This window comes from Octodon degus, unplaced genomic scaffold (assembly GCF_000260255.1).
Source record: "Octodon degus isolate 3935 unplaced genomic scaffold, OctDeg1.0 scaffold00117, whole genome shotgun sequence".
Taxonomy (NCBI): Eukaryota; Metazoa; Chordata; class Mammalia; order Rodentia; family Octodontidae; genus Octodon; species Octodon degus.
The window spans coordinates 9,321,073-9,340,388 of NW_004524693.1; the positions used below are offsets into that span (position 1 = coordinate 9,321,073).

At 38.9% G+C, this 19,316-nt stretch overlaps 1 protein-coding gene across 7 annotated transcripts in view; it reads right to left on the bottom strand.

The window, feature by feature from the left end:
* Positions 1-19,316, bottom strand: part of Tmem164 (transmembrane protein 164) — a 202,884-nt gene that overhangs the window by 130,602 nt on the left and 52,966 nt on the right. The window contains exons 1-2 of one of the 7 annotated variants that reach the window (XM_023699905.1): positions 8,660-8,664; positions 1,884-1,887 (exon numbers count right to left, since the gene is read on the bottom strand). The exons of the other annotated variants lie outside the window; for them this stretch is intronic. Coding sequence (XP_023555673.1) covers positions 1,884-1,887; positions 8,660-8,664 — 9 coding nt within the window. Of the gene's footprint in view, positions 1-1,883; positions 1,888-8,659; positions 8,665-19,316 lie in introns of those variants that run through there. 7 annotated transcript variants of the gene reach the window in all.

Consider the following 19,316-nt stretch of genomic DNA (forward strand, 5'->3'; position numbering starts at 1 on the left):
ACACACACACACTCAAAAAAGACTATAATATAATGGCTCTATTTTTAGAAAATACCTAGTACAGGCAAATCTAGAGTAACAGTCAATTATCCATTGATTATGGCTGGGGATCAAGGAAGGGTAGGTAGTGGTGGTGACAACTAATTGATATCAAGTATCTTTTTAGTGTAATAAAAATGTTCCAAAATCGACTGTGGGTATAACTGCACATACCTGTGAAAATACTAAAAACAATTCAACTATACACTTCAAACGAGTAAGTTACATGGCACATACATTTTATTTCAACAAAGCTATTTTTTAAAAATGACAAATTTTAGAAACCCCTTTACTGTTTAGTGAATAAAGTCCAAATTCCTTGGTTTGGCATTGAAGTCACACCCTCCATCATCATCATCATTTGAGCACCAAGTATTACTGTACACTGTTCCCTTTCACCATTATTCATATATTCCATAGTATCCTATCTTTGTCTTTTTTTTTCTTTTTCTTCTCCATGGGATTCATGCCCCCAACTCATCTTCATATATGTATGTTCAGCTTCTCTCATAAGGACTAGTTCTACTATTCTTTCCTATGCCAACCTTTCCCTGTTCTCCAACCCTTACATAGTAGATTTTCAAAACATTTACTAATAATACAGGCAAATAGTATTCCCAAATGATGGATGCCTCTGTCAGAAGATACCCACCCAACCCAATAAACTATAACTGTACTTCTTTTTTCCCTTCCTGGTACATAACAGCTGCAACTCAGTGCTCCAACTCCCTCACTAAGTCCCTGAGAACAGTTCCAAACGGCCACCCTCTACTCCTGAAACCCTAGCTGATGAAGAAAACATTGACATTACATTACTCCAGGGCCGCCGAGTAAAGTTGTGTAGGTTGTACACTTCACAACCCTAGTGGCGCCATTCAATTATAGTCCATGTGAATGGCACCCCTTCCTAGGGTTGTGCAGTGCATAGCCATTCATCATGCCCGTGTTTGGAAACATACCTAGAATTTGGGAACAAAGCCAAAAAGATCACTCCATGAAAGAACCACTATAATTATATGGGTGTTGAGTAATAAACAATTTCCAAATCTTATCAGGAAGATATAAAAGAAATTCAGAAGAACCGCACAGTCATAGCATACAAACAGTATTTTCATGGAATTAGAAAACAGGAGCATCCAAGGGAGAAATTGTTATTGATGAGTCTCAAGCAATGGCAAGAGAGTAGGACACATGTTCTGGTCACACTACAAAGATTAAATGGACAAATAAAATGGAAAGAAACAAGCGTACTGTGTACATGTACAAATTCCCTATGATGAATGCAATCATGATGTATACCTAAAACATACCAACAAATGTGATGTTTTTCAAAACTTCCATTACAAAGAACTATCACAGAATAAATTTTTAGAGCAAATTGCAAGGGGAGGGGCAGTTCTCTGTAACCAACAGTTCCTTAATAGACTTTTTCATGTAACCCTTCAATGCTACCATGTTCTTATTTTAGGTTAGTAAACAAGTCCTGTTTCATTTGGCTTTGGGAATCTTGATATCAGAAAGGGCTGGTAGACATAAGTGTTTTTTCCTTGATGTGCACAGGTCTCTCTCTCATCATCGATCCTATTTATCAGTCCTACGCTTGATCAGTACATCCTCTGTAAAGTTAGGGAATGTGACTCAGCCCATCTTAATAACAGTCCTGGAGCCTGATAGAAATTAGGCCCTGAACCCACCAACCAAGTTGTAGGCTTAGCTCCCATGTCAATACCACAGAAGCATAGACACCATAGAGCAACTACCAATTCCTCTCTCTGTTCTCCCTGTAACACACAAACCACACAGAAATCTCTCCAAAAGTGACACTCAGTTGGGCATGGTAGCACATGCCTGTAATCCCAGCACTTGGAAGGCTGAGGCAGGAGGATTGCCATGAGCTGAAGGACAATCTATGCAATATAGTGAACTTCAAGGCCATCCTGAAGCACACAGCGAGACTATATATATGTTAATCTATCTATCTCTCTATATATGTATATATAATTAAAAATATAATTATACAAAATGGACACTGACAAAGGGCGAGAGATTTGGTCACAGCCACAGGTGAGCTCATAGTAGCCAGTTGTCAGATTGAGTTTGCTTTTTCCTCTTATCCCCACTCCAGTGCACACCTGCCTATCACTTTCATATTTGCTCTACCATATTTCTTTCCACTTCTTCCACCTTTTCCAGATATTTCTTGCATAGCCTTCCCAAAGTTACTCTTCATTTTCTGAACTTAGCAGTACTTATCAGTACTATCTATTCGAGTCCTCCATCCTTATCCACAGGGGATACATTACAAGACCCCCAGCAAGGCCTGCTACTGCAAACACTACCAAATCCTATATATACCATTTTGCCGTATGCATAAATGCATACCTACAGTGAAGATTAGCTCAACTAGGCACAGTAAGATCAAAGACAATAACTGACAACGAAGCAGAACAATTATACTAATATACCATAATGACAGTTATGCAGACCTGATAATGGGGATGGCTAGTTAATTATGTGGAGGTGATAGCATATATCATGTAGAAATGCTGAAAATTTCTGCACAGGGCAGAACACAACAGCCTGAGCAGGACTGAACAGGGCATCCCATGATTTTTATCTTACTACTCAGAATAGTACACCATTTAAAACTTATGAATTATTTATTTCTAGAATTTTCCACTTGATATTCTTCGGATCAAAATTGACTGAGCTTAACAAACTGTTGAAAGTAAAACTCTGAAGAGGGGACAATACTGTAATTTTTAGATTAGTCTCAGACTGTTGTTGATAATGGCAACTATTCTCTATTGCTTATTATGTGCCTGCCACAAGAGCCAGCATCTTGCATATATTTTTCATGTACTCCTCATAACAATTCTATTATGTAAGTTTACAGTCCCTCCCATTTACATATGATGAAATTGAAGTGCAAAAAGGCTAAGTAACTTGTTTAAAGTCACAAAGCTAATAAGTAGATGAAGGACGCAGATCTGGACCCCAGAACTGTCTGATTTCATAGCCATGAGTATAGCCAATGCACAGTTACCAGCCGATACACAGGATACATTGTCTGCATCAAAAGATAATTTGTCTTTTGTGGAGTTCCCTCTGGCCCCTTGCCCCATGGGGTGAGACACAGAGAAGCCCCAGGGACACACGTGCCAGTGTGCCTTTGCACTCTGGCCAGAGCCCCACGTGGGACACAGCTGGAAGCAAAGAGAAGAGGGCACAGTGAGCAAAAAGAGGCTTGGCCTTTCAGTGAGCCACAGGAGTCCTCCTCCTCTGACCCATTTAAGAGAGATCATGCTGCTGCCTTGACCTCAATCCCAGAAAAATATTTAGAGCAGGATGACCTGGTTGCCTTGAAACTCTTCAAGAAAACTCTGAAGTAACAGGGCCTAGGCCAATCTGTGGGGGGGATGGCCAGTGTCCAGTTCTCTGCATAAAGGCGACCAACTGTGTCAGGGTCGCAGCCACGCTGGTCAGCTAATGTTTGCAGAGCTCTGCCACCAACAGGCTAGCTGTGTGATTCTGTGCAGCTGGTGAGATTTTTTTTTTGGGTGGTGGGCGGGGCATAGGGTGGGACAGATGCACTTTTAAATAAAGAGTTTTATACCTCTTTAGGCCTCAGGTTTTTAATCTTTTAAAATATTAGAAAACCTGTCACTCACAGTGTTGCTAAGGTATACAATGAGAATGTAAAAAAAAGCATGCTATTGCCCAAGATCTTTATCAGTTTGTTCTTGCCCTGGATCTGGGCACAGAAACAGGTATAGAACATAGTTCCTGTCTGTAAAAAGTTCACCATCTGGATGATGACAGTCTTCTCATCTCAGGTGTAATACTATCAACCATGGTAAACCTGGATGGTGAATTAGCCTACCTCTCAGCAGACCATTTCTTGCCAGATGCAAATCTGGAAAAGAAGGTGAAAGCTGTGGGCAAGAGCAAAGCTTGAGCCTATCTCTCTGCTTCTGTGTCTTTGCAGCAAAGCTCCTATCAACACTTCTGTGTTAAAAAAAATAGGTAAAGGGACTCTCTTAATCAGTATTTTGGAAAGGAAGCATAAACTATTCTCTGTAACAAGACTCATCACCATTTCTCCCTGATGTGGAGATGTGTTTTCAATAAATGTTATCTTCCCTTGACTGTGAGATCTTGTGGGGCAAGACTCTAAATACAAGATGCCCATCAGATACTGGTGGCAATGCAGGAAAGAAACAGGTATCTCCAGGCCATCTGAATAGACTCAGATACCTAAGTAAAGGGAACTTTAAAGCATTAAAATCTTCTTTATGTATACAGTACCTCAATGTTTCCAAGAAACTAGTAGTGATAGCTTATGGGACAACTAGTAGGTTAGGTAGGCATCAGGAGTTGGAAGAGAACATACATGGTACCCTCTTCCATTTAAATTATTTGAATTTTTAAAGAAGAACCAGCCAAACATGAATATACTAGATAAAACCTCTCTTCTGTGAGAAACACAAACCAACAAAATTCATGTATTTTCACAGAAAGTCAAATTACACAGTTTAAGTGAAAGGAGAAGGTACCCTGTGGAAAGCCCTAAAAAGCAGAGATTCTTAAGCATTAAGTTAGCTGGGCATCATGGTGTATGCTATAATTCCTGTACTCGGAAGTAGGAGGATCACTGTAAATTCGAGTGAGTTCAAGGCCAACCTGAGCTGCACTGCAAGACCCCATCTCAGAAAGACAAAAGAAAGGGGGGGGGCGGCAAGATGGCTCAGTAGAGTAAGTGCTTGTCTAGCAAGTACAAGGGCCTGAGTTCAATCCCTGGTTCCACAAAAAAAAAAAAGATAAGTATAAAAAAATGGATTTGATCTGTTTGTACAAAGTTGAAAAAGATAACCAAGATATTTCCAAAATAAAAAGTACAAGCACTGTCATATGAGTTGATTTGTATGATATAAAAATATCAAATATTTAGCATATACAGAGGGAAAATATGCTTTCAGTGCTTACCTCTAGAAGCTGGACTTCCATTGGATCTTTAGCTGCTATGTGTTATAATCCTGCAACGGTTTTAGGCTTGCATCTTCAATAGCACGTACTGATTTTATATCAGAAAAACATATTTGCATCTTGTACTATGAATAGCTACTATGAAGACAACAATATGTGATGCATTAATTATTTTAACCATTCTACTAACCTGTTTTGAAACTGTCTCATTGCTATTTCTTTCTCAATAAAATTAATAAAAAAGAAAAACAGCGTAAGAAGACAACTTCACAAAACAAACACAAAACATAACTGTGGATATGAAAAAGGAGTGGCCTGAAGTTGGGGTAGAGTCAAAATCCTGCACTATTCTGACCAAACCCTGATGGAGAGAGTGCAAGCACTAATTCTCCACAAAGATAATCCTTCTTCAATTACTCAACAGGCTTATTTTAATACCTGATATTGCCTCAAGCCCCTTCACAGTCCAGATACCATACCAGCTAAGTAACTGGATATTTTTTGAAGGGAAGATGCCTGTCTTTTGTAAGAACCAGTAATGACAGCAGGTCACACTGAGCCTCTTTAACTTATCAAGGGTTGTTCTCCCATCTTCTAGGCAGGTAGAAGTTAACACATGGAAAATCTGATTGTATTTCCCCCCCCCCACCAACTATCTAAAACAGATCAGAATACAGCTTGGCTTTCTATAACATGGAGTTGTTCTAAAGCCTGAATATATGTATGCATGTTCATATATCTATTTTGTATATGTATGTGTATGTATAAATTAAGTACATTGGTACATTTTAGATATACATAATAATCACATTCATCATAGGGAATTCGGACATGACATATCTGGATTCTTTTTTTCCAGTTTCCCTCCCCCTCCCTTTAACCCTTTTCCTCTTTCATAATTTTTTCTATTTTTTCTTCTGATCTTGTTTTTTCCCCTTTTTCCCTTCTTTGTTCTCCCTTTCCTCCTCCCTAGTTCCTCTTCCCATTTGAACATTTTCTCACTATTTTACAATATCTATTATATATTTTGGTCCTTATTTCCACTTTTAGTTTCTTACATCACAGAAATGATGGGACATTTACATTGTGTGTGTCTGACTTATTTCATTTAGAAATATAGTCTTAAGGGCTGGGGAGAGAGCTTAGTGGTATAAGCACCTGACAAGAGTAAGGTCCTGAATTCAATTTTTCAAATAATGTCGTTTCTACTTCATCTGAGAAGTGTCTCTTAATTTCAGAGGAGCATTTATGGATTGGGTCTTTAAAATTGGAGGTTCTGGGCCAGCCAAATAGCTCAGCAGATTAAAGCGCCTGCTTAGGCAGATGCAGGGGCCGGTAGTTCTATCCCCTAGGCCTGCTATCCCAGCCCCACCCCCAGGGCACACTGAGATGGTGATTGAGACTGGGCATGGTGGTGCGTGCCTGTAATCCCAGCACTTGGGAAGCTGAAAACAGGAGAGTCACTATGAGTCCCATCTGTGTAGTGAGGCCCTGAAAACACTGCACTTAATACAAAAAATAATTAATTAATTAATTAATTAATTAATTTGGGGGTTCTGATTTGAGTTCTTTATATATTCTAGATATTAGTTCTTTGAGTAACAACTGGGAAAAATTTTTTCCTACTCTGTTGTCTCTTCACTGTTTTGAAAAAACTTTTTAATTAATTAATTAATTTATTTCTTTGGTACAGGGTCTCACTACACAGCATGGACTCATAGTGATCCTCCTGTCTCAGCCTCCCCAGCACTGGGATTACAGGTGTGCACCACCGCACCCAGTCTCTTCCCTCTGTTAATGACTTCTTTCACTGTGTAAAAGCTTTTAATAAGATGAGATCAAAATTCTTGATTCTTTGTAATATTCCCCATGCAAGTGGGGTTTTGTTGATAAAGTCTTTGCCTACCCCTCTGTCTTCAGGATTTCTACCTATTTTCTTTCACCAGATTTACTGTTTTTGTCTTAATATGTAGATCTTTGATCCATTTTGATTTTAGTTTAGTGTATAGCAATAGGTGAGGGTATAGTTTTAGTCTAAACGTTAATGTATTAAAATCACCTGGGGGGCTGGAGAGATGGCTCAGTGGTCTAAGGCACCTACTTAGAACAAGCTTAGCAAAGCATCAGGGACCGCGGTTCGATCCCCCAGCACCACATGCCAGCCAGCCCCGCCCCCTGGTGGGCTGAGCTGGCCACACACACCACACACTCTCTCTCACACTCTCTCTCTCTCTCTCTCTCTCTCAAATAAATAAATAAATAAATAAATAAAATCACCTGGAGTTTTATATTAAAATCATCAGTTTCTGGGAGTCACTCCCCAGATCCTTACTCACCTAACTAAGGCTGTGGATTAGTACTCCACAGTACCCAGTATGATTTCAGTGTATCACCAGGCTTGCAAATCTCTGTTCTATATACTGATCAATACCCCACCGCCCTCAGTTATTATATTTAAAAATCTCCTTTAAGCAATATATTCCCCTCAGATAAAGGCAGGCCAAAGAAGTCTGTAATCACGATGATAAGCTGGGAGCGAAGAAATAGGTCTTCTATGATTTGAAACTGAAGGAAGCAGAAAATATAAAGTGGAGATGTCTCAAAGCCTTTTCTGAAGAATGGAAAGGAAACTTCTCATAAATGAAAAGATGTCCTCTGAGAGAGCTCCTGAGTGTTAGTCATCAAACTCTGGTTCCACCTCCCAACTTGGGTGTCCTGACACAGATGTCTTACAGACTGAAGACAACCCAGGATTAGATAATGAAATCCTTAAAAAAATGTACTTTTTCTTTAATTGAAATTATGAAAAAAACAGCATTGTGAGCTTTTGCAGAAGTAATAAGCCAATTTGTTTTTTTCTTCTAAGTCTCCTCTCTCTTCTCCACATGTACCTGACCCAATTGCAAAGCATGATGATAATGAAACATGAAATCTGCATGTGCTTGGATTTTTAAAAAAGTGTTCTTCCTCTGCCTGTGCTTTGCCCCTGGAGCTTGGGTTTTGTTCCCAACCAGGGAAGTGCTGAGAAGGATGAAAGGCCAGGGATGCTTCACACTGAAAGCTACAGAGTTGGTCTTTTGTTCTTCTTTTCAGGCAGGGACTATTCTAAAAACCAGACATCAAAAGGAAAATTCAGCTGGCAATGAGCTGAAATTGAAAAAAAATGTGATGAGGCATAAATGAAAAACAAAAAGAAAGAAAAGAGCCTTTTTGTACCAGAAGGGGTTATTTTCTGAAAACTGCCTCAAATTATAGCACTTTCCACATTTACTTCACTCCAGGGAGCTTCCCATTGTACCTACCACCATAATGCATTTGGTAACATGTTATAAGGAGACACTGAGACAGATGAAAATGGCTCAGAGTGTGATAGTCTGGCAGCCTTGAGGGGAAGGGAAACATGTGATTCCAAGAAGGGCCCTTGTAGACTCGCTCTGTTCCCTCAGCCACAGACATGCAAGAGCTTACTCAGAATGGAATTAAAGGTGCATACAAGGGAAGCTGTGACAGAATAAACCATTCATGGCTTGGAGGAACGCAAAAACACATACATAGTAGCTTTCCTTCAAATGGTGCAATGAATGGTGTTTCCTTTATTGTACATTATGATGTTGGTCTATTAGCCTCTGAAGACATCATGGCGACTAAGTAGAAGAATGCCTGGCCTCATGAGCCTCTGAAGTTGGTTTAGGAGCATATGATCTTTTGAATTGGTCATCTGACAGCTTTTTTTCTTCACTATAAGAACTAAACAGCTTGACAGAAGAATCTTGGAGTGTGTCCTAATGGAAGCCAAGTGGGAAAGTAAACTGTGCCATTCCTTGAGTGGGGACTAGAAGTCCTCGGTCCAAGGCCTGCACCCAGGAAAGTTGTGCGTTCCCTTCTTCATTAGAAATCTACTTAAAATTCCTCTCATCAGATGGGTCTTGCTCTTGAATGCCTTTAAACTCTACTAATGTGATCCATTAGGGTTTATATAATCCACTCTTCTGAAGATTTTATTCTGAGCAAGCAAAATTCCCAAGAGTCACAATAAGAAAGCAAGTAACATTATATAACAGATATTGAAGGTACAGGTTGAGCACCCCTCATCCAAAATATTGGGGGCCAGCACTGCTTCCAATTTCAGAATTTTTCAAATTTTGGAACACGAGTTTAGACTTCACTCTCTAATTTGAAAATTTAATATATGAAATCCAAAGTGTTTCATTAATCTGTTTTTGCGCTGTTTTTTAGTTGATGTTATGTACAGTACTTTCCCATTGAAAATTATTTTTAATTGTACGCATTTATAGAGTACATTATGATAATTGATACAATACATAATGATCATATCAGAATAATTAACATTTCCATCTCATTAAAAATTTATCATTTTTTCTTGGTATACTTCAAACATCCTTTGTTCTTTAGAAAACGTATTTTAAAATGAGCACAGCTAGGCATAGTGGCATATGTGTGTAATCCCAGCTCTATATGAGGCTGAGGCAAGAGCATCACAAGTCTGAGTGCGGCCTGGGCAATTTAGTGCCACCCTGTATCAAAATAAAAAATAAAAAGGGCTAAGCATGCAGCTCAGTGCAAAGGCTATAGGTTTAATCCCCAGCACTGCAAAAGCACATGGGAGTGTCCTGGGTATTACGGTTTAGATCTAAAAATGTCTCCCAAAAGTCTCCTCTGTCTAGAGGAGACACTAGATCAGGTGACGCGGGTCACTGTGGCATGACCTAGAAAGGTACATTCTTGTCACTGGCTCCTCTCTTCTCTGTTTTCTGGCCATACTGAGGTAAGCAGCTGTTCTCTGCAATGCCCTTGTACCATGCCTTGGAGCCAGCTAACCATGAAGTGAACCCACTGAACCTGCAAGACAGAATAAATCCCTCCTCTCTTAGGTTGTCTGTCCCTGCTTCATATTTTGTACCAGCACCAGGAAAGTGACTAATACAGGGGCACATGTTAATTTCATCCAAACCATTCCCATTTTAGTATATGTGCCACCAATATGAACTCTAAATCTCAGAGACTTGAAAATTTCTTCAGATTTTATTACATATTTGTTGCCATCTAATTACAAAGTTTCAGATGTCAGATTTTCAGACTGATGCTCAACCTGAACTATGTAATTTTTTAAACCAAATAAACAAAATGCTTCTCTAAAGTCTACAGGAACTACATAAACTATAGTATTCTTGTAAATAATAACAACATTTAACAAACCACATGCTTATTAAACAATAAGTGGTTTAGATTATTCAAGGTAGTGAATGCCCACTACACAATTATGCTTTATAATTTTTATAGAAATAGATTACTTGGGCTGGCCAAATAGCTCAGCGTATTACAGTGCCTGCAAGCAGGCACAGGGGCCAGGAATTTGACGTCTGGCCCTGCCTTGCTGGCCCTGCCCCCAGGGTGCTCTGAGACGGCAACTGAGACTGGGTGCTATAATCCCAGCTCTTGGGAGGCTGTAAACAGGGGGATCATTACGAGTCCAATCTAGTCATGAGACCCTGAACACCCTGGAGACTCTTCCCTAAAAAATATAAAAATTAAAAAAAGAAATAGAATCCTTGAAAAATGAAAAGCCATCCTCCATATATAAATACCTTAAGCAGCACTTTGGGTAAGCTATATTGCTTTAGCTTGCCTCTAGGCGTAGAATGAAATGAACTAAACCTAACTTAAGAAAGTCATATTCTGTATTATTTTACTCTCTTTTTGGTCTATATCACAGCTTGTGACCCTGGTCAAGTGATTTGAGAATGCCTCAAAGATCCCTACAAGAATAAACTGTTTCAGTGCATTCTGATTTTATTTTTAGAAATGTGTATCTCTAAAAGTAAATACAATAGCTCAGAAGCCAGAAGCCCCTGTTTCTAATCCCACTTGAGCAATTTATTAATTACTTTACTGTCGTTAGGACATAATATCCAGTACCTGCAAATTAAAGGAGAAGTTTAGTTGGCTTATGGTTTCTGAGGGTTCAGTACATGGATGGCTGGCTTCCACACAGAAAGAACACAGTGCAAAGATATGTAGAGGAAGGCTGCTTAATCAATGGCAGCCAGGAAGCAGAAAGAAAGGGAGGAACAGGGACAAGAGTTTGCCCTTCCAGGTTACACCTTTAGTGACCCAACTCCCACTACGCCTACACCTTAACAGTATATTTCACCATAAACTCATCAGTTAATCTACTGATGTGTATAGCTCCTCATGATCCACTCACTTTGCAAAGCCCCCACCTCTGAACACATGAGATTTGGGGGGGCATTTTAGATTTAAATCATGAAAACAAAACAAAAAAAAACTGTCTGCTTGAAATCTAAGAGCTCACATCTGTAAAAGAAGGTTAAACTAGCTTTGAAGTTCTCCAGCTGGTTTTAATCCCAAAAGAGCTGATAATGAATTCTCAGCATGGTCTACCAGCTCATGAGACTGTCCTATCAGGCAAGAGATGAGGCAAGTTAATTTATAATAAATAATAAAATAGTGAAAGTTGCAGATTATTTCCATATATAATTTTCATGACAATGACACCCTTTCTCATTTGCATTCTTACTTTCTTGTGTCAGAAAATACTTGAATTATAATAATAGTTGTTAGAAATTCTGAATAATCTAAATATTATCTTATCAATATAGACCGCAGTTCAGTCTGTGAGGTCATAATGATCAATCTTCTAACAGCTCCAAAAAGGTTGAGAACCTCTGGATTTGATCATTTAGCCACCTGCCACAAAGTCACCTTCCAGACACTACACTAAGTGCTGGGGATACTGCAATAAATCACACAGACAAGGTCTTTACTTTGTGGAATATTCTGTACAAGAGAAATGACACAAAGCACATAAATCACATTATAATAAAAACTGTAATGAGAGTTTTAAAAGCCTGAAACAGATACCAGTAAGGGAGGAAGTGGGGAGGTATTTCCAGTGAGAAGGACTCCTATGGGCCATAGGCCTTAAACATTCCAAAGGTTACAAAGACATACTCAGGGCATATAAGGTACTCCCTTCTGCCTGGATAATGTAGCATGCCAGAGGGAACCTGATGTGCAACAATACTGGTGGCAGACATATTAGCACCACCTGTAATCCCAGCACTTAGAAAGTTGAGGCAGGAGAATCACAAATTTGATACCCTGTCTCAAAATTTAAAAAAAGAAAAAGAAAGGAAAAAAGGGCCACGGATGTATTTCAGAGAGAAGGCTCTGGATTAAAAATCCAGTACAGCTAGCCACTGCCATAAAAAAACAAAAGCTGCTGGAAAGGTGAGCAGAAGTCACATTACTCGAAGCCTAGGAGACCATGTAAAGGAATTTTAATTATTCCCTCCAGTAACAATCCCTCTAATTCTACTCAGAAAGTAAAGCTGTGTGCCAGGATAAGAGATCTGAGCCCTGGTGCTTTTGCCCATCAGAAATACTTTCAGGAGTTTTGGGTATGGAATAGAGGACTATCCTTTTGTTAGTCTCAATTAATTTTATTGAGAAGCAAATAGCAATGAGACAGTTTCAAAACCGATTAGTAGGACAGTTACAATAATTAATACATTGCATATTGTTGTCTTTGTAGTGGTTGTTCATAGTACAAGATGCAGACATGATATCCTGTCCAAACACTATTAGTAGAAATCTTTCTTCTCATTGAATTAAGAGAAAGCAGCTGTATATCTATCCTATTTTGTATATACAGATACAAAATGGTCCTTCATTTTTATCCTCTTGTTTTTGTTTAGTTTTGTCAGAGATGGGTATTACATTGCCATTTAAATATTGTAGGTGCGTGAATTCAGCAAAATAATCCACTATTGCCCAGTAGTCCATAATAGTAGTGGGTTATCTGTAGGACTGGCAATGTCAGAAGTTGCTGACTTGAGCCTTTTACAGTTCAGTATATTAATATGGCTTTACTTTTTTCTTTTCTATTCTTTCCTTTTTTCTTTCTTTCTTTCTTTCTTTTTTTTTTTTTGGTGGAACCGGGGATCAAACTCAGGCCCTTGCACTTGCCAGGGAAGCGCTTATTCCACTGAGACATCTCCCCAGCCCTGGTTTTTTAATATGTTTTTATACTTTTCTACTAGATGGTTAAGACCAAGTTAAAGCAAGACCTATATAACAAGAATGTAACTTTTGTATCTGCCAAGGTCAGTCAAATCCCCTCAGAATTTACCCTGAAACCCTGTACTGCAGTTTGTAGGTCCTTTGTCAGTGTCAGCCATGTGGATGAGTCAGGGCCACTGCTTGACCAATTTGCTCTCTATGAAAGCCTGAGAGAAGGTTTTCCATCCATGTGACTCTTCTTAGGCACACTCTACATCACTGATCACTTTTCTCTGTAACCCCATAATCTCCTAGATAAGAAAAATGTGGGACACAACTGAGTTACAGGATGTTACACTACAGGTTCTCCTATGAGAAGGACTATAGTTCTATGCAGTTCACATTAAATGTTTTGCCTGCTGGCCTAGGTACCTAATCCATGAGAAGAATACTTTGTCCATAGGAAAATGCAATCTGAATTCTAAACAGACTTCCAAAGAAAATTCTAGAACAAAATCCCTTCAATAGTTTTTGGGAACTGGGCATGGTGGCATACACCTGTAATCCTTAAATGTGAGAGGCTGAGGCAGGAAGAGTGTCGTGAGTTTGAGGCCAGCCTGAGCTACATAAGGAGTTTGAAGCCAGCCTGCACTGTATAGTGAGATACTGCCTCAAAATCGAGAAAATAATTTTCTAGGGAATATCTATAAAGCAATGAAACAAAGAATTGTACATTACTCCATGGAGATAGCATTTGAAAAAAAAAACAATGAACATTGTAAGCAACCTCTTAAATACAATATCTTCATTTTGATTAGTAGCATTATGTTAGTACAACCATTGAATGATGTGACTATCACAAACCCCCAATATGTCAGTTATGAGACTAATTTCAGTCTAAAGAATTACAATATTAAGAAGGAGAAGATGGTGTATTTTTAGGAGAAAATAAGAATGCAAGCCAACTATGCAACTTACACATAAACTTCCTGTGCTCTTATTCAACCAACTATGAATTATGCAAGCAATAATTCAACAAAGATTTTGAGTGCTATGTGTCATCTAACTTTGCATGGTGATATCTCCATTTTTCTTCACTGTCCTTTCAATAAGGAGTCCTTAGCTATATGCATTTAGAAAAACATACTCTAACATTTGGAATGCCCTATTGTCCTCTTCCCACTAGCTCTACTGTTAGTGAATAACACAGAAGTATTGGTCATGTCCCAGAAGCACTGTCCAAATACTCAGCTCATCAGACAGAGCAGTCCATCTCAAAGGTAGGTGTACATAAGTATCACCTGGAGAGGAATGAGCTAAATTCACATCCCCCAGGCCAACTCCTCTCTAGTCCATGATGTGTGGGTTCAACATACAGTGTGAGGTAGAGCTCAGGAATCAACATTCTAAGTAATCACTCACAGTGAGTCTGAGGGAAGTGAATCAAAAACCATACTTTGAGAAGGTGTGTGGTAGAGCTCAGGAATCAACGTTCTAAGTAATCACTCACAGTGAGTCTGAGGGAAGTGAATCAAAAACCATACTTTGAGAAATGCCACAGCGCACAATTAGCTGACCTATAAATCCTTAATGGAGAATGATTGTGGAGGACTCCTCATTAAACTGTGCCAATCAGAAAGTTGGGTGGCACTGATGTGGGACACAAACAAAAGGAGAATACAACAGATGAGAACAAAACAGTGTCCTAGGTAATTTGACCTCTACTCTATTTTTTTGACAAATTACCATATTTTTATTAACCAAACAAATTGGCATTGCCAGCAGAATAATCCCTTACAGACATGATAAAAGGAACTCAGACAAAGAGCATTTAGAAAGATTAAAACTGGGAGAAGACATCAAATTGCTTGTCCCTGGTCTAGCTTGCTTTAGCCCACTTATGTCTTCTAGCTGTTTCCATCTGTGAGGCTCAGTTCTGCAGTGGCAGGAAAAAGAGGCCATGTTGGGACAGTTTTCTAGTATCACATTAATGGTTTCCTCTAATACATAAATAATCAAGAGCCAAATGAAAAGAGGAGTAAATGAAAGGCAAATACTTGACTGAGGGGTTAAACAGAATAAAGGAGGTCCTCTGTCAGTTGAAAGTTGTGAGTTGACAAATGAATAGTCACAATCTGTGCCTCTTCTCATTTGTACTGTTTGCCAGGAACACAGACCTGAAGCCTGTAGCATCTGCACTGAGCTTAAGAGAATTAATCAGGTGCCTGTGTTTTTCCACTGCTTCCCATAATACCTACAATCATCTTCAGCTCCTAAATATTAACATTAAATGTTAACTAACTGTTGTTGGCTCAACTATAAAGGAAGGAACCTAGAGTTGAAGTGTTTTTGTTAGAAAATAGAGTCCCCATAAAGCTGGCTCAAGAAAAAGGAGGTTTTGTGGCAAAGAAATAGGAATCCCACGTGAATACTAAGGCAGGATCAACTTGGCTTCAGAAATGAAAGTGGTTCTGGCTTCATGGTGGCCCTGGAGAATAGCTCCTCTGTGTTTCTCAGCATCTCCAGTCGTCCCTTACCAGCTTTCTCTCTACTCATGGTATCTGTCTCCTGAGGGCACCAGCTTGGATGTAGCCCACTATGACTGCTTGCCTCCTCCTCATCTTTTGACTCTTGCCCCTATAGCAAACTGCCTTATTTAGCCCCTCAGTTTCCTAATTCTAATTTCCTAGAAGAGGAATGTAAGTGGCTCAGCTGTTCTTGTCAAGCTCAAGTCACTCTCCATGCAAAGAATGGGCTGTCAAATGCACAAGTGGCCCAATGTTAGTCCAGCAAACTGAGGCCAGGAAGGCAGGGTCTCTGACACAATTCCTTGAGATTTACCTCAGAAAGAGATATAGAAAAGACACAATAAGGTTTATGTGTTACAAGCATATAACTTAAAAGGCAATAACAATTCCATTCATGAGCATCAAACACTCATAATCTTACATTTTTATGGTGATGCGGATGGAACCCAGGGAGCATGGCAGCAAGAGCTCTACCACTGATCCAAATCTTACCTCTTTAATTAAGATAAATGCTAGACCTGACACCAACCTGAAAGCTTTGTCCCCCTGCCTTCTATTAAACTAAATTTTATAAACTAGTAATACAATCTAAATACATTTATTCCAGGAGAAAGCACCATGCTGCCAGCTCCCTTGGTAAAGAGGGAAAGACAGAGCATAAGACAGACAAATACTAACAACCTGACAGCACCAGCCTTTAGCCTATCTCTTTAAAATCATTCAGTCAGTTTGCTTTGCAGGCTATGATCATCTTCCTCTAAGTTTCGCCAAGTCATTGTGAGGTCAGTGCTCAGTGTTAACTAAAACAAGGAAAACAGCACCACGAACCAACAGATAGCAATTGAGAGCTTATCATTCTTGGATTGCTTCATTCCCTGCAGTGATAGATGCCAGAGAATAAATCACCCTATTCTGACAGCCACCTAATGGTAGCTGCCAATATTTTTACTATTCTTGGTTAACCCTTCCCCCAGATAGTCTATTCGTATATCAACTCCCTCTTGCAGTAATAATAAATATCACATGTGAAGCTTTGCTGGTAAAAATCACCCATGACAAAGGAGGAAAAGAAACACTGATAACTGTGGAGAATTCACAAATCAGAGCGAGAAAATCTATTGGTGGCTATCTCACAGGATTAAGAACAAATCCAGAGAATTATAAAACTTGTAGCTAGGAGTCATGTACATACCTATAATCCCAGCACTCTGAAAGGAAGGCTAAAGCAGCAGCATGGCAAATTTAAACCCATCCTGGGAAACTTAACCACTTAGCTAAACCCTGTCTCAAAACAGAGGTTAAAGGGGACAGGGTATAGCTTAGTGTGAAGGACCTGGGACCAAAGAAAAGTACACAAAAATTAATTTTTAAAAAGTGCTCTTTAGTGTTCACTTCCAACTTGAAGAGGTTTTAGAGAAGCTGGAAGATAGAAAATAATAAAGAAATATCCTTGGGGTTAGAAAAAAGTGACTCTATAATAGTGAGAATTTGTGAAGTAGATCACACTAATGGGACAGAAGATGGGGTGGTACACAGGTCAAGTGCATGAGCCCAGGAATCTGGCTACATGTGAGTCCTACACTACGGACTTGTTCTACTTCCCCCTCCGTTTGGTGACTATGTCTAACACATGCTGTGCTCCACAAATGGTAGCCATCCTTTTATTGTTATAATTAAAATTAAAGTGCTGTAATTAAAAAGAATTTTCTTTTAGTTATAATGTATATAATTTAATGTAAAATACTTTCAGTACAGATACTATGATGTGTGTGTGTGTGTGTGTGTGTGTGTTTCTTTGTATGTTAGTCTTACTGCACACCATAGAGTCATTAGTTAAAATTTTGTGATGGGCCAGGAAGATAGCTCCGTAGACTAAGAGTTCAATCCCTGGTACCACAAAAAAAAAAAAAAACCTACTTCGTGCTGTTTTGGGAAACCTAGATCATGCACTAGAAAAGGTGATTGATTATACATCTTCCCAACTCTCTTATTATTTTACTGAGTAGATACTGGTAGCTTAAAGTCAACTATAGTGATCAACAAATGCTATAAAGTGGGGCTTTAAACATTAACCAGTGTATTATTGTTAACATCTTAAGAACCCTAATTAAGAATATGGAATCTAGCAGTGATTAATTGAGAAACTGAAATCTACTGAAAAGCACAATCAGGAACTACTACAAATAATAAATGAGAACATATCCACACATTTAAAAAACTCAAGTTTTTTTAAATAGGCAGAACTAAACCTCAAAAGGGTGAATTTTATTGCATGTAAATATACTTAAACATATTAAATACATAAAAAGCTACACTGAGATATTTAAACCATGACACACTTCATAAAAGCAATGGAAAGTGGAAACATTTCATTAGAGAAACATTTGGTATTCAAGACCAGTTAGGAAACATCATTTAATCACTTTATTCTTGCATGGGCTGGAAATAAGACTGTTTTTCGATGCAAAATCCTTCATTTGTTTGGAATGACACATTACTAACAGGAATCCCAACATGTCTTATGTCCACAAATTTAATACAAGCTTTGGATGTACCTTCCAATTAGAAGGTAGGCAAAATCCAACTGCTAGAATATTGCCATATCTATCTTCAGTGACTTATTAACACAAAACGGTGGCTGGAAAGAGAATGAGCTGGGCATCCTGATTAGGTCACATGACTTCTTTTTTGCTTAATTATCAGTAAATGTTTCCATGGCCAAATTTGATCCGAAATGCATTCCCTGTACTATACTGGCTATGGTGCAGGAATCTATAGCTTTCACATACTTCTAACTACTGGAAATTAAAATCTACCAGACCAGAATCCAGTAACTCCAGGAAACCAAATTGGCTTAATTTGATTTGTAAGATTTTTTTTTTTAGCAGAACCGGGGATTGAACTCAGGCCCTTGCGCTTACCAGGGAAGCACTTATTCTACTGAGCCATCTCCCCAGCCCTATAAGATGTTTTTGAAACTTCTGTACAAACAAGGCTATATCTAATCTGTGAATTCATTTCAAGTAAAATCATAACAGATGGGACAGAGAAATGGTCTACTTTCCAATTCTGCCTATATGGAGTACTAGGGGTCAGGGAATAGGCACTGCTCTACACATGTATGAGGTCATGCTACTGAAGAGTTGTTGCACAGGTACACTTCCCATTTCAGCCTCCATTTGCCCAGATATCTTACTCAAAGAGTCACAGTCAGACTTCAAAATTGCGATCCAGGATAAAAGATGACATTCAGTAATAGCATTTCTTTAAATCAAACTGAAACTTAGGGATCAGATAATCACATTTCGTATGTGGCCACTGGCCACAGAGGCATATTGTTTAGCTGCTGCTCAGGGCGGGGGAGCCCAAGTAGCAGGTATCCCCACAGAGTGGATGTGCGTAGAGGAAAACACACTTCAATGAAGACCAGCACAAGGAACTAAATGATCAATTCACTCAGTTCTTTCTTATTTGTATTAAATCATATTACCCTGTATTCTGTCATGGGAAGTGACTACACACACCTACGTAAAATAGAGAAAGTCTGCTAGGAATCCCCACACTAAATGAACAGTTCCTGCAACAGCTGAGGTTTTAGTCTCTGGAGATGTAGACGTAGATCAAGAGAGACTACGGCACTGGTTCTATTTTCCTGAGTATCTTCTGAAAGGATTGTACTTAGTCCTTCCACTAAAAGGAATTTGTAGCCTAAAAACTATT